This window comes from Sprattus sprattus (assembly GCF_963457725.1).
Source record: "Sprattus sprattus genome assembly, chromosome: 8".
Lineage (NCBI taxonomy): Eukaryota > Metazoa > Chordata > Actinopteri > Clupeiformes > Clupeidae > Sprattus > Sprattus sprattus.
Window position 1 is genome coordinate 6,806,457 of NC_137927.1, and position 22,443 is coordinate 6,828,899.

Below are 22,443 nucleotides of genomic sequence, written 5' to 3' on the forward strand. Positions count from 1 at the left end.
TTCTACCGGCCCTGCAGTTAGCCTGTTAGCCACTTAGCTCTAAGACCCACTGCTACAGCCTTAGCAGCACTGTTCTGCCTTTCCACTGACAGGTATTGTGTTTAGTGGTAAATTAGACAGCGTGTGTGAGGATGGAAAGATACTAGAGAGGTCAACATGCTGCCAGCAGAGGCACTTCCAAACATTACCAGGCAGTAGGAGAGGGATATGTGCTGTTTGTGTAAGTCCCCCCCTCAACCCTTAACCCTTAACCCAGAGTAAGTGCATTATTGGACATCAGGGACACTGAACCACCGATCTTCAATGATAAGTATCAAAAGTGGCCATGTTTCATTGGTTTTCTCCTACATCAGAACTGAATTTTACCATAACGACCAGCTGGTCCACAGACTGGCCGTTGCCTTAGAAATAATGGAGCCCTGTGGTTGGAGAGGGTGACATTCTGACGGCCCAAATTCCCTCTAACTGCACCCTAAACCCCTGGCCCATACTTCTCCTGGAGGAGGAAGGCTCAGCTCCAACCCTACCCCACCATGGGCTGCTACTTCAGGGACAGCCCCACAGAGCCCTAGCCTGGGCCTGGAGAGGGTCGAGGCCCAGTCCTTTCCTGTAACACTGCACTCTCTCAGCAGATGAGCAACACACTATCGGAGGGGGTGTGGCTGGTGGTGGTGCTGACCACGATGATGATGGTGATGATGATGATGATGATGATGAAGGGTCGGATCCATAGAATGTGGGTGGGGAGGTCTCACATCCCCTGTCCAGCAGCTACTGCCCCTCCCACCACACAAAGAGGATGGGCTGGAGTCTCGGTGTGTGTGTGTGTTTGTGTGTGTGTTTGTGTGTGAGTGTTTGTGTTTGTTTGTTTTTTTGCATTTTCAGTAATGTTTGTTTTCAGATTTCAAAAAGTGCAGATGACAAAAACTCAAGAGTGGGAGTTGCCTCAGGAATGCTGTTGTCCAGGCAACAGAAGTTCGAAGTTTTCTTCAATTTTATTAATCAAACATGAATGTCGCACCGCGCTCTGTGTGTGTGTGGGTGTGTGTGTGTTTGTTTGTGTGCGTGTGTGGGTTTTTATGTCTAAGTGAAACTGTTTCTTAAGTCTTTTAAGTTATAAATTCCAAAGTGCCAGGCATTGTGTTTCGAGTTTCCTGTCTCTTCTCTAAGTAACTCCTGCTTCTCCTGCTCCTTCACAGTACGTTGCATGCTGGGGTGACTGGTCTCCCATGATGCTTTAAGGCAGAGAAGAGAGATGAATCCACCAATCAGGCGACAGGTGAGCAGGCAGGCAGGCAGGCAGCACCGGTGGGCGTCTGACGGTGTGTCTGTCTGCTGAAGCCCGCGGGCTACGTGTCAGAACGGCCCTGACACACACACACACTCACACAGCAGACACCTGCTCATCCTCTGCAAGACAAAAGAGGGAAGGAATGGTCAGTAAAGACACACACACACCAACAAATTCAGAGATATTAATACACAAACACAAACATAAACATAAAACACACACACAAATACAAAACACACACACAAATACACTACTGGGACATGTGTGTTCTCACCCTCCTCTTCCTCCTCTTCGTCTTCCTCTCCTCCGTCCTGTGAGTGTGTGTGTTGCGAGTGTGTCTCGGTCGAGGCAGCGAGGGCCTGCTGGGAGTCTGGTGATTGTGTGACGAGCCTGGAGCGCTGCAGTGCAGTGGTGTAGTCCGGAGGCCGTCGCCCAGCGTGGGTGTGCGTCTGCGTCTGCGTCTGCGTCTGCGTGCTGCCCTCCGTCACTACGTCTGAGATGGTCAGTGCCGTGTACCCCGGGGGCGTCGGAGGGGGGTCACGGTAACGCCCCTCCTTCCGCGCTGCCGGGATGACACAGAGAGTCAGTCGTCAATTACCACATCACTTGTCAACTACCACATCACTTGCCAATCAGCAGCACATCACGTGTCAACCAGCTGTCACTCAACACGGTCTACCTCTCACTGCTCGATATTTACCTCAAACTCCGAAGCAAATAAATAAACCTTTAGAGTAAAAAAGATCCTTATATTTAGCTAGCCAACTGTTACAATTTTAAAATACACCAACAAACAAATACATGTTAACAAATAAATGTTAAATAAGCTAATTATTTATATGCAGGGAGCAGTATTCAATTCATTATTCAGGTCCCACAGCATAATAGCCTAAGAGGTAGTTGCTGGTTGCTAATGGCAACACTTACTGATGACCCCCTTGGCGTTGCCGGCGGTGATGGGAGAGGGCCGTCGGCTGGCCTGCTTGGACTCCTCTGAGCCGGTGGAGGTGATGCTGCTGGTCTCAGGGTCGGCGTTGACGTCTTTGCCGCCGCGGCGCTTGATTGTGCCCGTGTCTCCCTCTGACTCCTCCCCCCAGCATGCCACTGAGGATGAGGAGGAGCAGGCCGACGCCCAGCTGCCACGGCCCGCCCACAGCCCTCCCCCCTCTGCCAGCGCCTCCCAGCTCCGCCCCTGTTGCATGGTCTGGATGTTGTCATGGGAACCGCTGGAGCAGGAGGTCCAGCTGCCCCGCCCACTGTCAGCGGCGTCCAATGAGACGCGGTCGCCCTGGTCCTGCGTGAGCTCCTCGGAGCTGGGGGAGGAGAGAACGGTGGCCCCCGTGTACACTCGGCAGTCCTGCATGGACGAGTACGATCTGCACACACACACACACACACACACAAAGTGAATGCATTGTAGTGTTAGGGTGAGTGTGTGTGTGTTGTGTCTTACCCCAGGCTGGTTGACAGGTTATTGTTAGTGTGTGTGTGTGTGTGTGTGTGTGTGTGTGTGTGTGTGTTCGTGTGTGTGTGTGTGTGTGTGTGTGTGTGTGTGTGTGTGTGTGTGTTTGTGTGTGTGTGTGTGTGTGTGTGTGTGTGTGTGTGTCTCATCTTACCCCAGGCTGTACTGGTCTGGGTCGGTGGTGGCCCTGCGCTCCAGGCGAGGCCCAGTGTGTGCGTCGGGTCCTGCGTGTCGGAGGCGGCGGTCATCGTGGGGCATGTCTAGAGACGATGTGCTCACCAGACTGGACCGGGACGAGATCTCACTGTGGCCGGAGTCCGACATGTTGTCCCGCCCATAACCTGGGAAACCACACACACACACACACACGGGTAAGGTCATGAAGACAAGTACAAAGGCAAGACTTACAAGTACACCCATAAATAAACACACACACACACACCAGGGATTAAAATTAACTTTTTTCACCACCGTCCCGGAACCGTCCCGAAAATAATTTTCAACCGTCCCGAAACGTCCCGGAACCGTCCCGAATTTTATGGGGGAAAAAAAACTAAATTCGGTGCACATTAATTCAAACAATGAATTCCATTAAGATTATACAAGAATAAAAACTGCTGCTGGCAATAGATTTAAAATCCAAAACTGTTTATTAAAACTCTCTCAATTGGTTTGGGTCATTTCTTAAAACTGAGATGACATTCCTATTCCTGCATCCCATTTAATACAAGAATATGTCCTTTTCCACTCAGGAAGGAACTTCCTTTTTAATTTAATTTAATTTTAATATTTTCTTTTCATAAATATGTATTAAATGATTCCCCATAGTCCATTCTCTTGATTTCATAGCATTCAGCGTTGTCTATTTATGTTAGAGCTTTCATCCAATCATATTTCAGCTATCATGTGTTACCAGGCTAATAGAAATCTTCCCTGAGGCCTTCAGAATTGAACGTGACACGTAAACCTTTGATTGGATACTGAGGCTGACCGGTGCAGTGCTTCAGTGCTCAGTTTAGTTGGCTAATGTGAAAACGACGTACATCGGTTGCAATGCTTATTATGCTAGTTGTTTAAATTGGTAAGACTAACTCAAATAAACTAGTTTACACCAACTTGATAATTCCAGTTTTTGATACAATTACAACGCCATTTTCAAGACGGAACTTTCAAGAAAAACTGGATATCGTGAGGATAGGAAGTTTAATGAAACTGCTTTGCAGGTGGGACAATGCGATGTTTAGTGGACAAACTTGTTAAAGCTCACATAGGCTACTTTCGGTGGACTGAATAAAACTTTGTAGACTAATCCCTGAAAATCGCCTTTTATTTTTAAGTTGTGACAGTAATATCCAAGCGATCATATAACTGAGAGTTTACTACTCTTAATGTATTGTTAATACGGGTGTATTGATTAGAAATGCTCCGGAAATATTAATTAGGTCTGTTGTACTCGACTATGTTAAGGTGATGAAATGCTCACTTATACTGCCTTTCTGTATAAATATATAGTTCGAGAGCCATGGCGTCATAATGATGGTATTAAGAGGTGGATTCACTCAGTTTAACATCGTGTAGGACATCGCTGAAGGCCTAGTCGTGAAATGCACGGACCGCCACTGTTGTCACTAATAGAACACAAACGTGAGGCGCGAGTCCATTTCAAATCAAGTCAGATTTATTGTCAGTGTCTAATGTCTTCATTCAAGGACATTGAAATTGCGTTTCTTTTCCGTTTAAATAAGTTGCAAGTTTGCAATAAAAAACGGGCTGAAATTCTTGACGGCCCGACGTCGTCCCAAATTAAATTGTTGATCGTCCCAATGACAATTTAATACGGCCCCGGGACGACGGGACGACGTTAATTTTAATCCCTGACACACACACACACACACCTTGCTTCCCTGATCATCTAGCCATTGCATGTCAATCTCAAAATAGATTTTTCTCTTTAAATACACAACCACTAAAAACTGTGCTGTACTAGCAGTGCAGCGGGGACGAGCACAGGCTGGACTGGAGCCCCTCACTAAGAGCAGTGCAGTGGAGACGAGCACAGGCTGGACTGGAGCCCCTCACTAAGAGCAGTGCAGTGGAGACGAGCACAGGCTGGACTGGAGCCCCTCACTAAGAGCAGTGCAGCGGAGACAGACGAGCACAGGCTGGACTGGAGCCCCTCACTAAGAGCAGTGCAGCGGGGACGAGCACAGGCTGGACTGGAGCCCCTCACTAAGATCAGTGCAGCAGGGACGAGCACAGGCTGGACTGGAGCCCCTCACTAAGAGCAGTGCAGCGGGGACGAGCACAGGCTGGACTGGAGCCCCTCACTAAGAGCAGTGCAGCAGGGACGACACCGTGACAATCATAGAGGACCTGCATCTGCTGCCAACACAGCCAGCCAACAGGAAGGGCCCATTCAAAGTGGGCCAAGTCTTTTGAAAAGGCCTGCTCTAATGGCCTGCTATCTGGAGATGAAACACAACCCCCTTCCTCCACACACACACACACACAGACACACACACACACATATAGGTACACACACACACACACACATGCACACACACAGAGGCACACACAGACAGACAGTAGCATCGCTGAAGCAGCTGGGGTCAGTGGTATGCCTATGGAGCCACCTACATCACCACCACAGTACAGTACAGCACTGGCTCCACTAGAGGGCTCTAGTGCGTCAGTTTCATCCCCAAGCACCAGCACTAACACTAACAGGCCACAGGGACCCATGGACACACACACATCGCTATGGCTACCGCCCAGGAGGTGTGTGATGCTACTCAAAGAGAGTGCCATCACCACTAACACAACAGTGAGACCTCTGCTTATCCTGTGCCTTGGTCCAAACACTGACTGGGAGGAGCCGCTCGATTAGCTTTAGATGACACTGATGAGATGAGGATTGAGCAAAGGGAGCATGGCGAGGGGGTAAAGCTGCAAAATGGCTGCTCTACGTGGCTCTATGTTGCACAGCGGTGGAACCATGGTTACCTGCGGTGGCCTTGTTCGAGCGCCCCCTGTGACCGTTCTGGCCTGCTGAGTGTGTGTGTGTGTGTGTGTGTGTGTGTGTGTGTGTGTGTGTGTGTGTGTGTGTGTGTGTGTGTGTGTGTGTGTGTGTGGGTGAAGAAGGGAAGAGGAAGAAAGCCAGAGATGTGAGAAGGCAGGACACAGTGATTTCCCCTTCATACAGTAGGTCCAGTATGGAGTTACATGCTGAGGTGAAGTGAGGGCAGAGGGCAGAGCTCCTCAGTCAGGAAGTGCTGCTTACTCATCAGGGGCAGAGACTGGGAAAGAACCACGACAAAGACAGCTACGGCTAAGAATGTGTATTTCAGAATTTAGGAGACTGACAGGTAGTCTGCTACACCACCAGGGGGCAGGATTCATTAAGTGTAGCAGTTCCCAAAGCTGTGTGTCTTTTCATCTACCACCACCAGATGGAAGCATAAATGGGAATACTGTAGGATGCACACAGGCAAGCGTTGTACATGAGAGACTGAAAAAAGAGTGTGTGTGTCTGTGTGTGTGTGTGTGTGTCTGTGTGTGTGTGTGTGTGTGTGTGTGTGTGTCTGAGCACCCCTCACCTTTCTTGGGTGAGCTATGTGGTGAGGTCGGGGGAGAGGACATCTGGGACGAGGCGTTGGACAAGGTGTCCTCTGTGTGTTTGCGATGTCTGTCGGGTGCCTCTTCTGATAAGGACAGAATTTTCTTCAGGGACTGGGGAGAGCTTGTGCCTATGGACGAGAACACCATCATGTTAGCATCATATCTTTCAAGACATTAGTCACTATATCCTACTGGACACCAGATACAACATACTCTCTGTTTGCATACTCTCTGTTTTTTTCATACTCTCTGTTTGCATACTCTCTGTTTTTATACTCTGTTTGCATACTCTCTGTTTGCATACTCTCTGTTTGCATACTCTCTGTTTGCATACTCTCTATATCATACCCGTCTTCATCATCATGAGCAGAGCGTGTCTTACCGAAGGGGGGCAGGTCCTTGACGGGCACCTTCTTGCGTGAGGGGTAGAGGGCGACGGCGGGCACCTGGAGGGCCTGGTTGGCCTTGAGCTGCTGCTGTTGCTGCCGCTGGTGGGTGGCGGCACGGGATACCACCGGAGACGTGTCTGGTCTCTTCTTCTCACCGGCGCTCTTCGGCACTGTTGCCACGGACACCACAGGAGGACAGGGAGAGCCAGTTAGAGGGCATGATCAGGAGTGTGGCAGCAGTATGTGTGTGTGTGTGTGTGTGTGTGTGTGTGTGTGTGTGTGTGTGTGTGTGTGTGTGTGTGTGTGTGTGTGTATCTGTATCTATGTGTACTGACGATGGCCTCATTCTACAGTGAGTATCTGAAGGCTCTACTTGTTGGACTCCAGTATGATTGAGTGAGATAATGTGTGTGTGTGTGTGTTGGTGTGTGTGTGTATGTGATACACTAATGTATGTTAATGCTGCAGTAATAGCATCTGCAGTCTCTCCAAGTTGTTCTCTCGTGTGTGTGTGTATGTGTGTGTGTGTGTGTGTGTGTGTGTGAGTGTGTGTGTTTGTGTGTGTTTGTGTGTGTTTGTGATACACTAATGTGTGTTAATGCTGCAGTAATATCATCTGCAATCTCTCCTAGTTGTTCTCCTGAGTGTGTGTGTGTGTGTGTGTGTGTGTGTGTGTGTGTGTGCGTTAGTCACACTCACATGTGTTGACGCTGGGTTCACACTGCATTGAGAGAGTCTGGAGGCTCTCCTCGTTGGTCTCCAGGGAGAGGTTAGACAGGTACTGCTTGACCTTGCGGGCCATCTGGGCGTCCTCATACAGCTTCTTGGCGTTGAGGAAGGAGCTCCGCCGCACACGCTTCTTATGGCCGCCGGTCTGGGTCACGTCCAGAACCGCCGCATTGGCACTGCCCTGGCTGAGAGACCTAAACACACACACACACACACACACACACACACACACACAGCCAGACAGGGAGACATAGACACGCAGGGACATACAGGCATAAAGATGCAAAGAAAGACACACACATACAGACACACAGAAACACAAACACACAGAAGACGGAGACAGATACACAGAAAGAAGCAGACAGATGCACAATGTTGCGCACACACACAAACACACACACACACACACACAGAAGAGAAAAACACACACACACAAACACACACACACAAAGAATACAGAGTGAGTGTTTTCCTGTTAAAGCTGAGTGGTGTGGGTGGTATGTCTAAGCCTGCTGGGGAGGCTGGCAATGGGGGGGGGGGGGGGGGGGGGCATGCATCCAGACACATTCCACACAGTTCTAGAACATTCCATGCATTCCATTAAATTTGCCAGCCAATAAGGTGGAGGGTGTGGTGTCGTAGGGACAGGTTTGGGGGGGGGAGCAGTCTCTATGGTCAGGAAACAGTCTCTACGGTCAGCCAGCAGTCTCTACGGTCAGACAGCAGTCTCTATGGTCAGACAGCAGTCTCTATGGTCAGCCAGCAGTCTCTACGGTAAGACAGCAGTCTCTACGGTCAGACAGCAGTCTCTACGGTCAGACAGCAGTCTCTATGGTCAGCCAGCAGTCTCTACGGTAAGACAGCAGTCTCTATGGTCAGACAGCAGTCTCTACGGTCAGACAGCAGTCTCTATGGTCAGACAGCAGTCTCTTTGGTCAGACAGCTGTATTGGGGGGACCTTAGCAGGATCTGCAGGATGAGAGACTTATCTGCTTAAATTACTCTCACCTGCCGATTCTGCTAGTTTCAAACACTACAGAAGCTTCATATAAACAAACTATCTAATTTATCATATTTCAGGTGTAAACATATTGCAACTGCAAACCACTGCAAAGTCAACATCAAACACATCTCAAGAATCAATACAAATAAAAAGTAAACAATAAAAATAAAAATTACAAACAAACACAAGCATGCCAGTCTGGTGAGTAACATAAAGCTGAAGGGATACATGTTACAACAATCACTTTTGCTAATTTGATTGCTCAAACAGAGATGAGATGTCAATCACTTGGAGTTGGGATGGCAGGATAAGTAGATGTGGAGGATTAGTCCAGGCATAGTCGTGCATATGGTGTGTGAATGTGTGTTTGTTTGTGTATGTGTGTGTGTGTGTATGTGTGTGTGTGATCACTCAGTGACCTTAAATAGCAAAAGTGATGGCCGTCTCACTTCCACTCAGATGTGGCAGAGTGAGAGCGAGGGAGAAAAAGGAGGAGAGGAGGTGGAGGAGAGAAAGAAAAGGAGGCAAGGAGCTGGAGGAGAGATGAGCACGCGAGCGGGCAGGCGAGCGAGAGGACTGAGGTCAAAGGTCACCGCACTTACCCTAAACTCCGCCACTTCTTCTTCCTGTGGAGGGGGGTGGGGGGTGGGAGGGGGAATGGACGGTAAAGCGTGGGGGAGGGGTGGACGGACAGAAGGAGAGAGGGAGAGAAAGAGAGAGAGAACGAGAGAAAGAAAACGAGAGACAAGCTTAGATGGGAAGAGCACCAAAGAGAAGAACCCAGAGGCCTGACAGACAGGAGAAGATTGTCACCTGGAACACAGCATGTACTCAACAGATACAACACACACACACACACACACCAGACATACACACACATCAGACAGACAGACACACACACACACACTAGTACTCCACTATTACAGAAGTGTGGGTATCAGTACAGAGGGAATCAGAAGACTGAAGATGTAAGGAGGGATGTGACAACAACATCACACACATCGCTATGGCAACACTGAAAGCTAGCCTGCACAGCACAGTTGGACCTGGAAGAGACGAGGGTAGTAATCTCTCTCACACACACACACACACACACACACGAACACACACACACACATTCATATCCACCACCATACACACTCAGAGACCAGGGCGATTCGTTAGTCTTTCCTGTAGCTGTGAATGAACCATTGCAGCCGTGACATGTGAGCCGTTCTGCCCAGGGGTAGGGTGGATCATTTGGGGTGGTCTGGGAGCCTTCTGGGGAGACGTACCTGGTGCGGAACATGAGGGCGGGGTCCATGTTGACTGCAGCCATACGGCCCACGTGACGGATCTCCTTGGCCATCATCCTTAGCTTCTCAAAGTTCACTAGACCATCCACCTTTGAGTCGTTACCTACGGGGGGAGGAGAAGAAAAGGATCAAGTTCAGAGACTCATCCATCATTGGCACCTCTATGTGTGTATGTGTGGATATGCATGTGTGTGAGAGAGTAAGTGTGTGTGTGTGTGTGTGTGTGTGTGTGTGTGTGTGTCTGTGTGTGTGTGTGTGTATGTATGTATGTATGTATGTGTGGATATGCGTGTGTGTGAGAGTGTAATGTTTGTGTTTGTGGGTGTGTGTGTATTTGTGAGTGTGTGTGTATTCACCCTCATGCAGGAAGGTAAGGTCCTTCTTGATGACAGGGAAGAGGGGGATGATTGGCGGCTGGAGGTTCTGGTTGTTGAGGACGTTGCGGTACTTGGCCATGTTCCTGGAGGGGTCGAACAAGTCCTGTAGGTCGCTGAAGAGCTTCTCATACTTACTGGGCAGCTTCTCCCAAGTGCCCCGCAGCCGAGACACCGGCGCTAGGTTCAACCCACTGACACACACACACACAAACACACACACACACAAATAAACAAACAAACAAACAAACGAGTCAACCTGTTAGATTCAGCAGGCAGCACTGCGGATGTTCAGCTGTTTAGGATGTTCAGCTCATCCACAGTTTGGATATGTGAGGTCAGCTCTTCTCAGGCAAAACTAGAAGTATTTCAACATTTCAACCAATGGGCAACAAACTCCTAATTATTCTTTTAATAAGTACTATCAAGAACTATACAAGAACTATTACTACGACTTTGTTTTGTCTGGTTAATTAAAGTGCAATGAGATGAGTTAGAGCCAGAATGTCTGTTCTCTCCCTCTCCCTCTTTCTCTCCCTCTCTCTCTCTCTCTCTCTCTCTCTCTCTCCCTTTCTTCCCTCTCTCTCTCCTCTGCCCTGCCTCTGCGCTGCTCACCTGATGATGGCGAACATAGAGTTGAAGTTCTTGCACTCGCGGCAGTGCAGTGCTATCTTGACGAAGTGCTTGACGATCTTCATGCGCTTGAGCTGGTTGGGCTCCCTCACCACCTCGGAGGCCACCCAGAAGGTCTCCCGGTTGATGGCCTCCTCGAAGCGCTTCAGGCTGGACGTGGGGACTTCGGTCTTGGCGGCGGCGGCGGCGGCAGCGGCCAGAGCGGCGGAGCGCAGCTTGAAGAGGTCGTCGATGTACTCGGTGGGCTCGATGGCGGAGAAGAGCACGAAGGCACGCATGGACAGCTGGGTGGCCACCTCCACCGTGCTCAGCTGCAGCAGGCTGATGTGGCTCTCACGCAGCAGCTCCTGGGCATCCTCGTCTGAGCACAGCGTTTCCGTCTCCATATTACTCTTCAGGTAGTACCTGCACACAAGGACATTGGGTTAGGAGAGATCACACACACACACACACACACACACACACACACACACAGTGTCTGTATCCACGTTCCTCTTCAGTTGTACCTGCACATGATGAGATGGATTAGGAATACACACACATACACACACACACACACATTAACACACTCCATGTTACGCTTCAGGTAGTACCTACAAAGAGGAGGTTTGTGACTGAACAGGTGAGTGTACGTGAGTGAACAGCATCCCCCAGTGTGTGTCTGTTACCTGCCACTGAGCTGTATCCTGTCTGCCAGTTTGGAGAGCTGCTCTGGGAGGCGTCTCTGCTTGATCACGCCCTCCGGGGTGACGGACACCTCACACAGTGAATAGGCGTCTGGTGCGGCAGTGAGGGCAAACTCACGGATGGCCTGCGCCACCACCTCCTTGGCCGTGGTGTCCTTGCTGATCATGATGTAGCGGCTCTGCTGGTCCGCCTTAAACACACGCAGCACTTGGTCCGACATGTCTGCAGGACACACACACGAGCATGCGCACACACACACACACACACACACACACACACACACACACACACACACACACACACACACACACACACACAAACGCACACACACACACACACACACACACACACAAACTTAGAGAAAATAGAGAGGGACTGGCGCAAGCAGGAAAGAGCTTCAGTAGAGATGTCAACCACCTGGTGGATTCTGGGTAACTGAGGCTAGAGCCTCCATGCTTATGTGGTGTGTTCCCTAAAACACTAAGTTTAAAGCCTTACATTCAGCCAAAAGGCCCGGTTCAAACTGTAGAAACCTACACAGAATGCACCAGTTAGCAGACCTTCAGAGATCATTTCAGTCATTTGTTTGTTTTTATTTCTGTCTGAATCATTCCATCTTGATTCATTGTGATTGACAACTGCATTGGCAAACTAATAGGACATATCAGACATATAAAAAAACAATCATCGAATCATCAACTTTGTCATGTTCTGGAGCAATCTGGATTTCTGAAAATATAGACACCCCATCACCATTAAGATCCACCATAACCAATCGGGTATCCCTCTGATAGAATTAGGTCCAGGCCAGCTTTCAATCCCTCAATCACAAAGCAAAATTAGCCCAGTTGATTAGGGTCAGAAACTCGAAAGCCAACACCACAGAAGAGAGACCAGCATCAGTGGTCAGGGGGAGGTGGGGGAGGAGGACCAGCATCAGTGGTCAGTGGTTAGGGGGAGGTGGGTGGGTACTCACTTGCTGGAGGAGGCTCTGGAATAGGGATGTTGAGGGAGAATGTGAGTCTGTTGCAGATTACTAGCATACCTAGAGAACAAACTGTTCTGACACCCTATGATTAGGACACCAAACAGGCCCCAAACTTATTGGACTTGGACTGAGTATTGGGTACCTCTACTCTGAGGAACCCGTCTTTGGACCAAGAACTTCTAGTCTTGGTTGAGCAGCCTTTATCTGGATCACCTCTGACCCCTGCTCTGAGTCATTCACCCCTGACCCCTGCTCTGAAGCCGAATTCATGCTCAGAGGCGCAAGAGGCCTTTGCAAGCCCCTTGCGCGTCTTTTCACGCCATGCGTGCATCGGGTGATTTTCTAGACTTGCGCCAAAATGATCACAACATTTACGTAAGCCTCGCAGCCTGCAAGGCTGTGATTGGTCTGCTGGTCGGTTGACTACGTCCTGTCTGGATGTCTATAACCCATCGTAATGAATCGAAACCACTTGTAATGAACCGAAATTTGTTTGTTTGAATTGTTTACTTTGATGAATATGCTATTCGCTAGCGCGGTCTTTATGGAATTTCCCCTTTACGTTAGCATTAAGCTAACGTAGTTTCTATCACAGTTTAAACATGCAATGCTACTAAAATGTATTCTGCATGTCTGCTCAGTTTTACAGTGCTGCCCAAGTAAAGGTTTGAAAATAACTTCAAGCTTCAGACTTTCTGTTAGGGAAACTGTTTTCTATCTGCCGAGCAAATGACTCATAAAGGCTCATAAACAAAAACATTAACGTGAATTCAACTTAACTCCACCTATTGTTCTGGACGTGAATTGCTTTGCAACACGGGCAACCTTTTGCGCCGGCTTTAGGGAGCATGAATTGCTATGAGTACATTTAAACAACAATGTGACGCCGTTGCAGAAGCAAGCGCCGACCCTAAGTCATTCACCCCTGACCCCTGCTCTGAGTCATTCACCCCTGACCCCTGCTCTGAGTCATCCACCCCTGACCCCTGCTCTGAGTCATCCACCCCTGACCCCTGCTCTGAGTCATCCACCCCTGCTCTGACTCGTTCACCCCTGACCCCTGCTCTGAGTCATCCACCCCTGACCCCTGCTCTGAGTCATCCACCCCTGCTCTGAGTCATTCACCCCTGCTCTGAGTCATTCACCCCTGACCCCTGCTCTGACCTGTTCACCCCTGACCCCTGCTCTGAGTCATCCACCCCTGACCCCTGCTCTGAGTCATCCACCCCTGACCCCTGCTCTGAGTCATCCACCCCTGACCCCTGCTCTGAGTCATCCACCCCTGACCCCTGCTCTGAGTCATCCACCCCTGACCCCTGCTCTGACTCGTTCACCCCTGCTCTGTCATTCACCCCTGCTGCTTGTCTCTGTGCGTCCCTCACCTGGCTGGTTGTTGAAGTCGAGGATGCGGTGGTGGGACTGCAGCAGGTCAGGGTTGCTGGAGGACAGGTTCCCGCTGACTGGCAGTGCTGGGGCGATCTGCTTGGACTGTTTCAGGCCTACGATACTGTCATCCTGAGACTGGCCCACACCAACATCACTGCACAGAACCATCAGACAGGACCATTAGATATCATTTTTAAAACAATGATCTTTCTTCAACAACATGCCAACATCACTGCACACCGGGTCAGCACCTAACCGTCAGACAGAATCATCTTAAGTATACAATATATTCAATAATTGTTTAGACAACTACATTACAACTACATAACAAATCTGTTTTAAAACAATGATCTTTCTTCATCAACAGTCATAATAGCACAATATAAATTCTGGCACAAAAAAAGCATTTATCAGTGTTCATGGTCCATGAAACCATGACCATGGTACACAAAGGACACTAGGCTGGGATACTGGACTCAGACTAGTCTTGGGTAAGACTAACGGATACTGGACTCAGACTAGTCTTGGGTAAGACTAAAGGATACTGGATGAGTCATCCACCCCTGCTAAAGGATACTGGACTCATACTAGTCTTGGGTAAGACTAAAGGATACTGGACTCAGACTAGTCTAGACTAAAGGATACTGGACTCAGACTAGTCTTGGGTAAGACTAAAGGATACTGGATGAGTCATCCACCCCTGCTAAAGGATACTGGACTCATACTAGTCTTGGGTAAGACTAAAGGATACTGGACTCAGACTAGTCTAGACTAAAGGATACTGGACTCAGACTAGTCTTGGGTAAGACTAAAGGATACTGGATGAGTCATCCACCCCTGCTAAAGGATACTGGACTCATACTAGTCTTGGGTAAGACTAAAGGATACTGGACTCAGACTAGTCTAGACTAAAGGATACTGGACTCAGACTAGTCTTGGGTAAGACTAAAGGATACTGGATGAGTCATCCACCCCTGCTAAAGGATACTGGACTCATACTAGTCTTGGGTAAGACTAAAGGATACTGGACTCAGACTAGTCTAGACTAAAGGATACTGGACTCAGACTAGTCTTGGGTAAGACTAAAGGATACTGGGGTAAGACTAGTCTGGGGTAAGAGTAATGGAGTCTGTACTGACTTGTAGGGTTTGGGCGGTAGGATGCTGGTGAGCGTTTTGTCGAAGATCTTCTTGAGCTTGTTGCGTCCGCCCACTGTGTTGGCCTTGCCCTTCTTGCTGGCTTTCTCCAGGCCCATCACCTGCTCTACGTCCACCGCCAGGTCTGGGATGGAGTACCGGCTCGCCTTCTTGATGTCGCCAATTTTGGGGATGTGCGGCGCACCGTTCTTGCGGTCCGGCTCGTCCTCCCCGTCATGCTCGTGCTCCTGATCGGGTCGAGCCAGCAGCTCTTTGAACACTAAAAGAAATCACACAACAAGCAAACAAGCAAACAACAGTGTTACAAAGTGTAAATAAGAAAAAAAGGTCATTTTGGACTTTAAATCAGCGATCAATCACTCACCTAGCAGGTTGGTTTTCACAGTTATGGAAAGGTGAGTGTTATTCCGTAGGATCTCATTGGCTTTGGACAGCTGGACATTCTCAAAGTTCTGTCCGTTTACCTCCAGAATCTTGCCCAAGAGAGACACAGGGAGAGAGATCACTAACCACGGCAAGATAAATCAAGTTAACCCCATTTCTTTTTCAGCTCTGCTCCTTTTCAGCATGACACTTTGCACCTACAGGTCAAAAAGGATCCACAACAAGGGCAGTTGTTCTCATACAGGGTATGCCTAAACACCCCCACACACACACACACACACACACGCGCGCAGACACACACACTCCTGGGTCCCTTCTTGTTAACTGAGAATTCTCTGGAAGTCCTGTTTCATACAGTACAAAGCTTCCTTTGTAGAAATGGGAAGTGGTATCCATTTACACACACTCATAACACAGACACAAATGGTCTATCTTTTATAGTGACGAATACAGGTAAATACATACAACTGTTCAATGCCTAAATGACGATAGCCCTCCACAGAAAGTAAGTGGCCTCATCTCAACCCAAACCCTCTGTGTAATGCTCATAACCTGCTCTCCCAAGATACCCCCCCGCATGGAGACAAACACCACCACTCTGTACCGCTCATAAATCCTTCTACAGTCTTCCATGGTCATGTGACACCCTTCTCTACCACTGAGACACACACAACCCCTCTGGAACACTCATAAACCCTTCTACGGCCCCACATGGTCATGTGACACCCTTCCCTACCACTGTCTTCCGTTTATTCATTCGATTTTTCATCAATTCATGTAGCTATCCATTTATCTGACATCTGATTATCTCTGGCCTATCTCTATCTGCAGTGGTCTTTTAAGCACCAATGTTATTCCTGCACTGTATTATAACTGCACAGTGTTATCCCTCCACAGTGTTATCACTGCACGGTGTTATTCCTGCAGTGTTATAACTCCACTGTGTTATTCCTACCTGGTCTCCTCTCTTAAGGCCGGCCTCTGCGGCTTTACTGCCGGGCTCCACGCTGTCGATGAAGATGCGGAAGCCCTTCTCCGCCCCCCCCAGCAGTGTGAAGGCCAGGGGGGCTTCCCGTGACGGCTTGGTGAGGGTCACCACCCGCAGCTTGGCTTTGGCAGCACAGGCGATGTTTAACAGTCGTAAGTGCCCGCACATTTTCTGTTTCGGGCAGAGAGCAAGGTGTTGTTGTCATAAGACACCAAAAAACAAACAACGGATCAATTAACATAGGGAGGAACTGAGAAGTAAAGAGCATGAAAGATGGCAAACCTCTCTTTCCAGATTGTTCTCGAACTCCTCTAGAAATCGGGTCATGGCAAGGTCACCCTCAAAGTCATTGAAATGATTGTTTACCCACAGCAAGACTACCCGTGTAACCTGCACACACACACACACACACACACACACACACACACACACACACACACACACACACACACACACACACACAGAGGAAAGCAGATGATGAGTCAAATGTACTTGATGTAAACAACAGGGACCTTTCCTATTCCAGAATTTGGGCACAGAAGCAAGGCCAAGGAGCATAAACTACTTTAAGGTCCCTAGTTTCATTGATGGGCAACTGGCAATGAACACGCTGCCAAGTCTAAAGCTAATTTAATAACTTGCCCAAATCATTTTGCTAATAAAATACCATGAGAAAGACCTTAAGCATAAACATCAGGTGGGTCAGCACAATACTCCCTCACACCACACAATACCTTTAGCTCATCACGATGCTAAATGCTTTGCTCGTTGCCTGTCAACAAAATTAAGACTTGCAGCTTCTATTGATTATTATTCTACAGACTTTATCTCTTGATGAAGCTGCCCGCTGGCAATTCAATGTGATTTGACCCCATGACCCCAGTTCAGCGAAGCTCTGGTTCAGAACTGGCAGATGTTCTTAGTGACAGGCTAACGTGAACACAAGGAAGGACGCCCACCTTGTCCCTGAGGCTTGGGTCATGGAACCATTCCAGAAGCTTCTCTCCCACCACCATGGGGCTGGACAGGAAGGTCCTGTAGGTGAGCAGGAAGTCCTCGATGTAGGTGGGGTCCACTACTGAGTGCTCCTCCACCAAGTGCATGGTCAGACGCTCAGTCGTGCCCTGAGACCGGTGAGACACATTTGAGAAGCAGGTGAGCCAAGCACAGGTGAGACACAGGAGACATACAGGTGAGGCAAGGACAGGTGAGATATGAGCATCTAATACATTGACAGGTGTCATTTCAGTAACTCTGAGCCACTGACAAGACTGACATAGTGTCATTCAGAGACTGCTGGAACAGGATGATTCACAGGACTCGAGATAAATACAATCAAGATAACTGATGGTATCAATAATGTCAACTTTGAGTAGGAGAGGCCAAACATCTTTTGCATTGACATAATTAAAAAGGGGTTCAGAAAAGTGAGGACATCAGGTGTTTTGATTTGTGTGGTGCAGCATTCCTCTATGATTATTCTGTGTATGTGCATGGTGTACGCTCAGGTGCGTCGCACCTTGATGACGATATGTCCTTTCCTGGTTCCTGTGCGGTCCAGCTCCCGGTGCTCCTTCACCATGACGATCTCACCCTCCTCCTCCACCTTCTGCATATTCTTCTCCACCTGGTTGAGGATGCAGCAGTAATCCTGTTGTGCTATGCACACAAACTGCAGAGAGGGGGAAGAAGAGGAGATTATCAAATGTGTGTTAGAGAGAGTGTGTGTGTGTGTGTGTGTGTGTGTGTGCTAATAAATGCATGTCCATGAAGGAATGCTTTTCACCAGAATCTAAAATGCAATAATAATCCTCAATAATGAAATAATTTCTAAAGCTCAATCATATGGCCTACAACAGGGTGGTAGAGTATGTGCTAATTAGAGGAACACAGTCAGGCTAGTGCTCTTTGGTTCGGAGAAGAACGCTCTGGCAATCAATTAGATTGACAGAAACGAGCTGGGCAGACAATAATGTGGGTCACTTAATTAAAATCACTCAAGCAATTACTAACACACATACACACACACACACACACACACACACACACACACACACACACACACACACACACACACACACACACACACACACACAGATAGAGATGGGAAGAGAGAGAGAGAGAGAGAGAGAACAAGGGCTGGTGAAGGTCCAGGACTTGACTGTTCAGATCCTGATCTTTCGCGTTGTTTTTCTGCCCATCCAGAGTCTCCCTGAGGCCCAATCACTGTCCCTCATTAAGGATGGAGTCAGGCCTGTTTTCTCTCCATCGTCTGGGTTACACACTCTCACACAAGCACCAGCCACAGGACAGAAGCTCAGCAAAGACAGAGGAGAGAGAGATGGGGGGAGAGAGTGAGAGAGAGAGCATGAGAGAGAGATGGGGGAGAGAGGGAGAGAGAGAGAGAGAGAGAGAGAGAGAGAGAGAGAGAGAGAGAGAGAGAGAGAGAGAGAGAGAGAGAGAGGGAGAGAGGGAGAGAGGGAGAGAGGGCGCACGCTCACCTGGCAGTCGTCCACCTTGGTCTTCATGACGCCCTTCATGTACTCCTTGTCCATAGTGGGCGACACGCCGAAGCTGTTGCCCATGCAGAGGATCTCTGCACGCCCCTCTGGATAGGTCACCTCCACCGAGCCATTCAAGATCACTGACCACGAATCCAGCTGCAGCACACACACACACATACACAAACAGGTACACACGGTTATACAAACAGGGACACACTGTTACCCACACACACAGGCACACACTGTTACACCCACACACACACACACACACACACCCCCACCACCCGAATGGTAAAAGTCTCTGATTCAGCTCCACCACTGGTGGAGCACAAACACACATCTGCACACCGAGAGTTAAGCTGCAGCCCTGAGGTATTGTGTCTGTAACAGACAGTCAGTCTGAGATGGCGGCGTGATCGATCTGTACAGGTTATGTGTTGAGCCACAGCGCTGAGGAGAGGAGAAGGCAGCGCATTGGCAGCACAGAGGATACAGCCACCTCAGTCTCAGGCACCACAGGTCAGACCGGCACTACGGCATGACTTAGCATTAGCACTAGCAGACCCAGGCTGCAATATAAAGCCAGACAGAGACTACGGCCTGTAGTGGCTATAGTTCAGACTGACACTGCTTGGGCAGAGTCAGAGTCAGAGAGGAACACCACACAGAGCAGATGTTGGGATATGGGATAAGAACATGTAGATGAATTTACACCAAATCATATTATCATCTTATGGGATAAACAAAACAGCTGGTGACTTCATATATTTACACTTACAGGAGGAGAGACTTGCGGATACTTAGGGCTAGCAACAGAATAATCTTAATCTCACAAGGAAACTATTAATGTATGCCTATATAAGCCGTATGTAATATCAATTAATTGTAAACAGTGAAGTTTACTTGAGATAGGGTTATTCAACCATTACTAAATCACTCCTGCTCCCTTCCAATCTGTAAGCTCTGAGAAATAGGTTATGGTGAAGGCGACAGAGCGGGACAGCCTTGACTGTCAGTAGTCACATTACTGCACAGAGAGGGGTACCTGCCCCAGGGCCAACGTCTCCTCTGATTGTTTGGGGGTATTTGGGCGAGAAATGGCCATGGCACTAGGGCCTGTCTCCAAGGAGATACGTGACTAAGTGATGTGCGGTAGCACACCCCCCCCCCCCCCCCGAGGGCTGGCATGATCTCAGGACGGAGCCCTGGGCTGCAGCATGGCGGTTAATAGAGCAGAAAGCACAGGCAGCACTCCACTCCGCCTCCCAGGCTTCACTTAGCCGCACTTCAGCTTTACTGTGGGGAGGCGGCGAGGTGTGAGAGTGGGCAGAGCACAATCTAAACACTTGTAGGGGGGGGATTGGGATATATCTCTGGGCATCTCATGGCTTCCCCATGGTTGAGGATGACTCTCAGTGTGTGTGTGTGTGTGTGTGTGTGTGTGTGTGTGTGTGAGAAAGAGTGAAGGTAAGATGGCACAGACCTCTTCACCGTCGTTGAGGACAACTCTGGTGTGTGTGGTGTGTGTGTGTGTGTGTGTGTGTGTGTGTGTGTGTGTGTGTGTGTGTGTGTGTGTGTGTGTGTGTGTGTGTGTGTGTGTGTGTGTGTGTGTGTGTGTGTGTGTGTGTGTGTGTGTGTGTGTGTGTGTGTGTAAGATCGCACAGACGGACCTCTTCTCCGTCGTTGAGGACAACAGTGCCTGCCCTCTCCACCACTGCGAACACCATGACAGCACAGAGCTCCCGCCTCACGGACATGGTCATGTTGGCAAAGGCAGGGAGCTGATGCATGAACTCCAGCAGTTGTTCTGAGGAGAGAGGGAGAGAAGCAAAGATGAGATCCAATCTATTGGCACAGATCATTGGACAGAAAAGAAAGAACACACACACACACCCATGCACAGACACAGATAAACACACACACGCACACAGTATATCTTATCAGCATTTCCTGCATCACCCCAGTCGCAGCTGCAGCAGCTTAATAAGCTCATCATCGTGTCAGAACAGTGCAGAGATGGAGTGAGGGGGAGAGAGAGAGAGAGAGAGAGAGAGAGAGAGGGGGGGAGAGAGAGAGAGAGAGAAAACACTGCACTTGCTTCCTGCTCCACGCTCTCTAGGCTCACTCTGGCCTCCCGCTCGTGAGCGATCAGGGTGGGTGAGCACAGCCAGCTGGGGTACACTGAGGACACGTGTCCCTTTCCCGCTCCCTCTCTCACTTTGTCTCCTTTTCCTTGACCTTCTATCTCTTTTCTCTCCATCTTTTCTCTATATCCCTCTCTCTCTCCCTCTCTCTCTCTCTCTCTCTCTCCTCAGTCTGCCCGTGGCCTGTCTGGGAACAGGATGACCTGCAGTTGGCATGGCAGCTGAGGCAAACAAGTGCAGAGAGTGGGGGAGAGAGGGAGGGGGGAGAAGGAGGGGGGGGGGGGGAGAGAGAGAGAGGGGGTTAGAGAGAGGGGGGGAGGAAGAGAGGGGGGAGAGAGAGAGGGTGAGGGAGGGAGGCACTGAAAGTTTAATGTGTTGAGAGATAACGCCATGAAGAGGGGTGACCTAGAAAAAAAAAAGCTCCTTCACAGCAGGAGGGTGGGGTTCAATCGTCTCTCTTCCTCCCCTGCATCTCCATCAAGTCTCTCTCTTGACACACACAAACACACAAACACACAAACACACAAACACATACACACTGCCTATTCCTTTACTCCCAATCTTAATTAAGTTTTACTTGAGCTCTCTCTTCCTCTTACAACTCTGTCAACTCTTCCTCTATTCCTCTATCACCCCTCCTCCTTCCATCTCAGGTGGTTTCCCTCGTCTCCCTCCAACGCTACTTTCCCCTCTTTTCCTCTGCTGCAGTCTCTAATCTCTCCATTCTCCCTTCCTTCTCTTTTTCCCATCCTCTCTTGTGTACCGCCACACTATCTCTCTCCCTCCCTCCCGCCCTTTTCCTCCATCTCTCTTCACGTGCATCGTTGTCTTGCACACTCAACTACATACTTACACTATTTTTCATGTTTCCATCCTGCATCCACCATCCATCCATCCATCTTTCTATCTATCTATCTATCTATTGCTCTCCCCCTCTCCAGTCTCTTGTCAGAATCAGAATCCTCCACAGGTCTGGGCTGCTGTCTTAACTCCTTTTGTCAGCTCTTCTCTTCTCTACTCTTCTGCAGTGCAGTCTTTTAGTCCCACACCCCTGACACACACACACACACACACACACACACACACACACACACACACACACACACACACACACACACAGCCTCCTCTACAGAGCAACAGAAGTCAGAGTGAGTATATGTCTGAGTGTGTGAGCTCAAGCCCTCCTTCACTCTCTCTCCCTCTTTAACTCCCCGTCTCTCCCTTTGCCATCAAATAACTTGCTTAGGAAATGTTTAGGTCCTCCTCTTCTCTCTCTCCCTCTGTCTCACTTTCTCTCTCCCTCCCTCTTTTCCTCTCAGTCTCTCTCTTTCACGCTCTCCCTCCCTCTTTTCCTATGTCTTCCTCCTTCACTCTCTCCCACTTCATCACTCTCTTACTTTTCCTCTCCATC

General features: G+C 49.1%; 1 protein-coding gene across 2 annotated transcripts in view; it reads right to left on the reverse strand.

Annotated features, from left to right (window-relative positions):
* Nucleotides 1–590: 590 nt before the first annotated feature.
* rapgef2b (Rap guanine nucleotide exchange factor 2b) overlaps nucleotides 591–22,443 on the reverse strand; it is a 94,424-nt gene continuing 72,571 nt past the window's right edge. For both annotated transcript variants that reach the window (XM_080842992.1, XM_080842991.1), the window contains 21 exons: nucleotides 20,559–20,695; nucleotides 18,886–19,044; nucleotides 17,904–18,056; nucleotides 17,344–17,508; nucleotides 16,667–16,774; nucleotides 16,352–16,555; nucleotides 15,377–15,485; nucleotides 14,995–15,271; nucleotides 13,852–14,009; nucleotides 11,463–11,703; nucleotides 10,777–11,199; nucleotides 10,144–10,355; nucleotides 9,767–9,890; nucleotides 9,095–9,118; nucleotides 7,460–7,683; nucleotides 6,754–6,930; nucleotides 6,350–6,499; nucleotides 2,908–3,094; nucleotides 2,219–2,667; nucleotides 1,566–1,853; nucleotides 591–1,410 (listed from right to left, as the gene is read on the reverse strand). In XM_080842992.1, coding sequence (XP_080699118.1) covers nucleotides 1,385–1,410; nucleotides 1,566–1,853; nucleotides 2,219–2,667; nucleotides 2,908–3,094; nucleotides 6,350–6,499; nucleotides 6,754–6,930; nucleotides 7,460–7,683; nucleotides 9,095–9,118; nucleotides 9,767–9,890; nucleotides 10,144–10,355; nucleotides 10,777–11,199; nucleotides 11,463–11,703; nucleotides 13,852–14,009; nucleotides 14,995–15,271; nucleotides 15,377–15,485; nucleotides 16,352–16,555; nucleotides 16,667–16,774; nucleotides 17,344–17,508; nucleotides 17,904–18,056; nucleotides 18,886–19,044; nucleotides 20,559–20,695 — 3,995 coding nt within the window. In that variant the 3' untranslated portion in view covers nucleotides 591–1,384. The remainder of the gene's footprint in view (nucleotides 1,411–1,565; nucleotides 1,854–2,218; nucleotides 2,668–2,907; nucleotides 3,095–6,349; nucleotides 6,500–6,753; nucleotides 6,931–7,459; nucleotides 7,684–9,094; nucleotides 9,119–9,766; nucleotides 9,891–10,143; nucleotides 10,356–10,776; nucleotides 11,200–11,462; nucleotides 11,704–13,851; nucleotides 14,010–14,994; nucleotides 15,272–15,376; nucleotides 15,486–16,351; nucleotides 16,556–16,666; nucleotides 16,775–17,343; nucleotides 17,509–17,903; nucleotides 18,057–18,885; nucleotides 19,045–20,558; nucleotides 20,696–22,443) is intronic.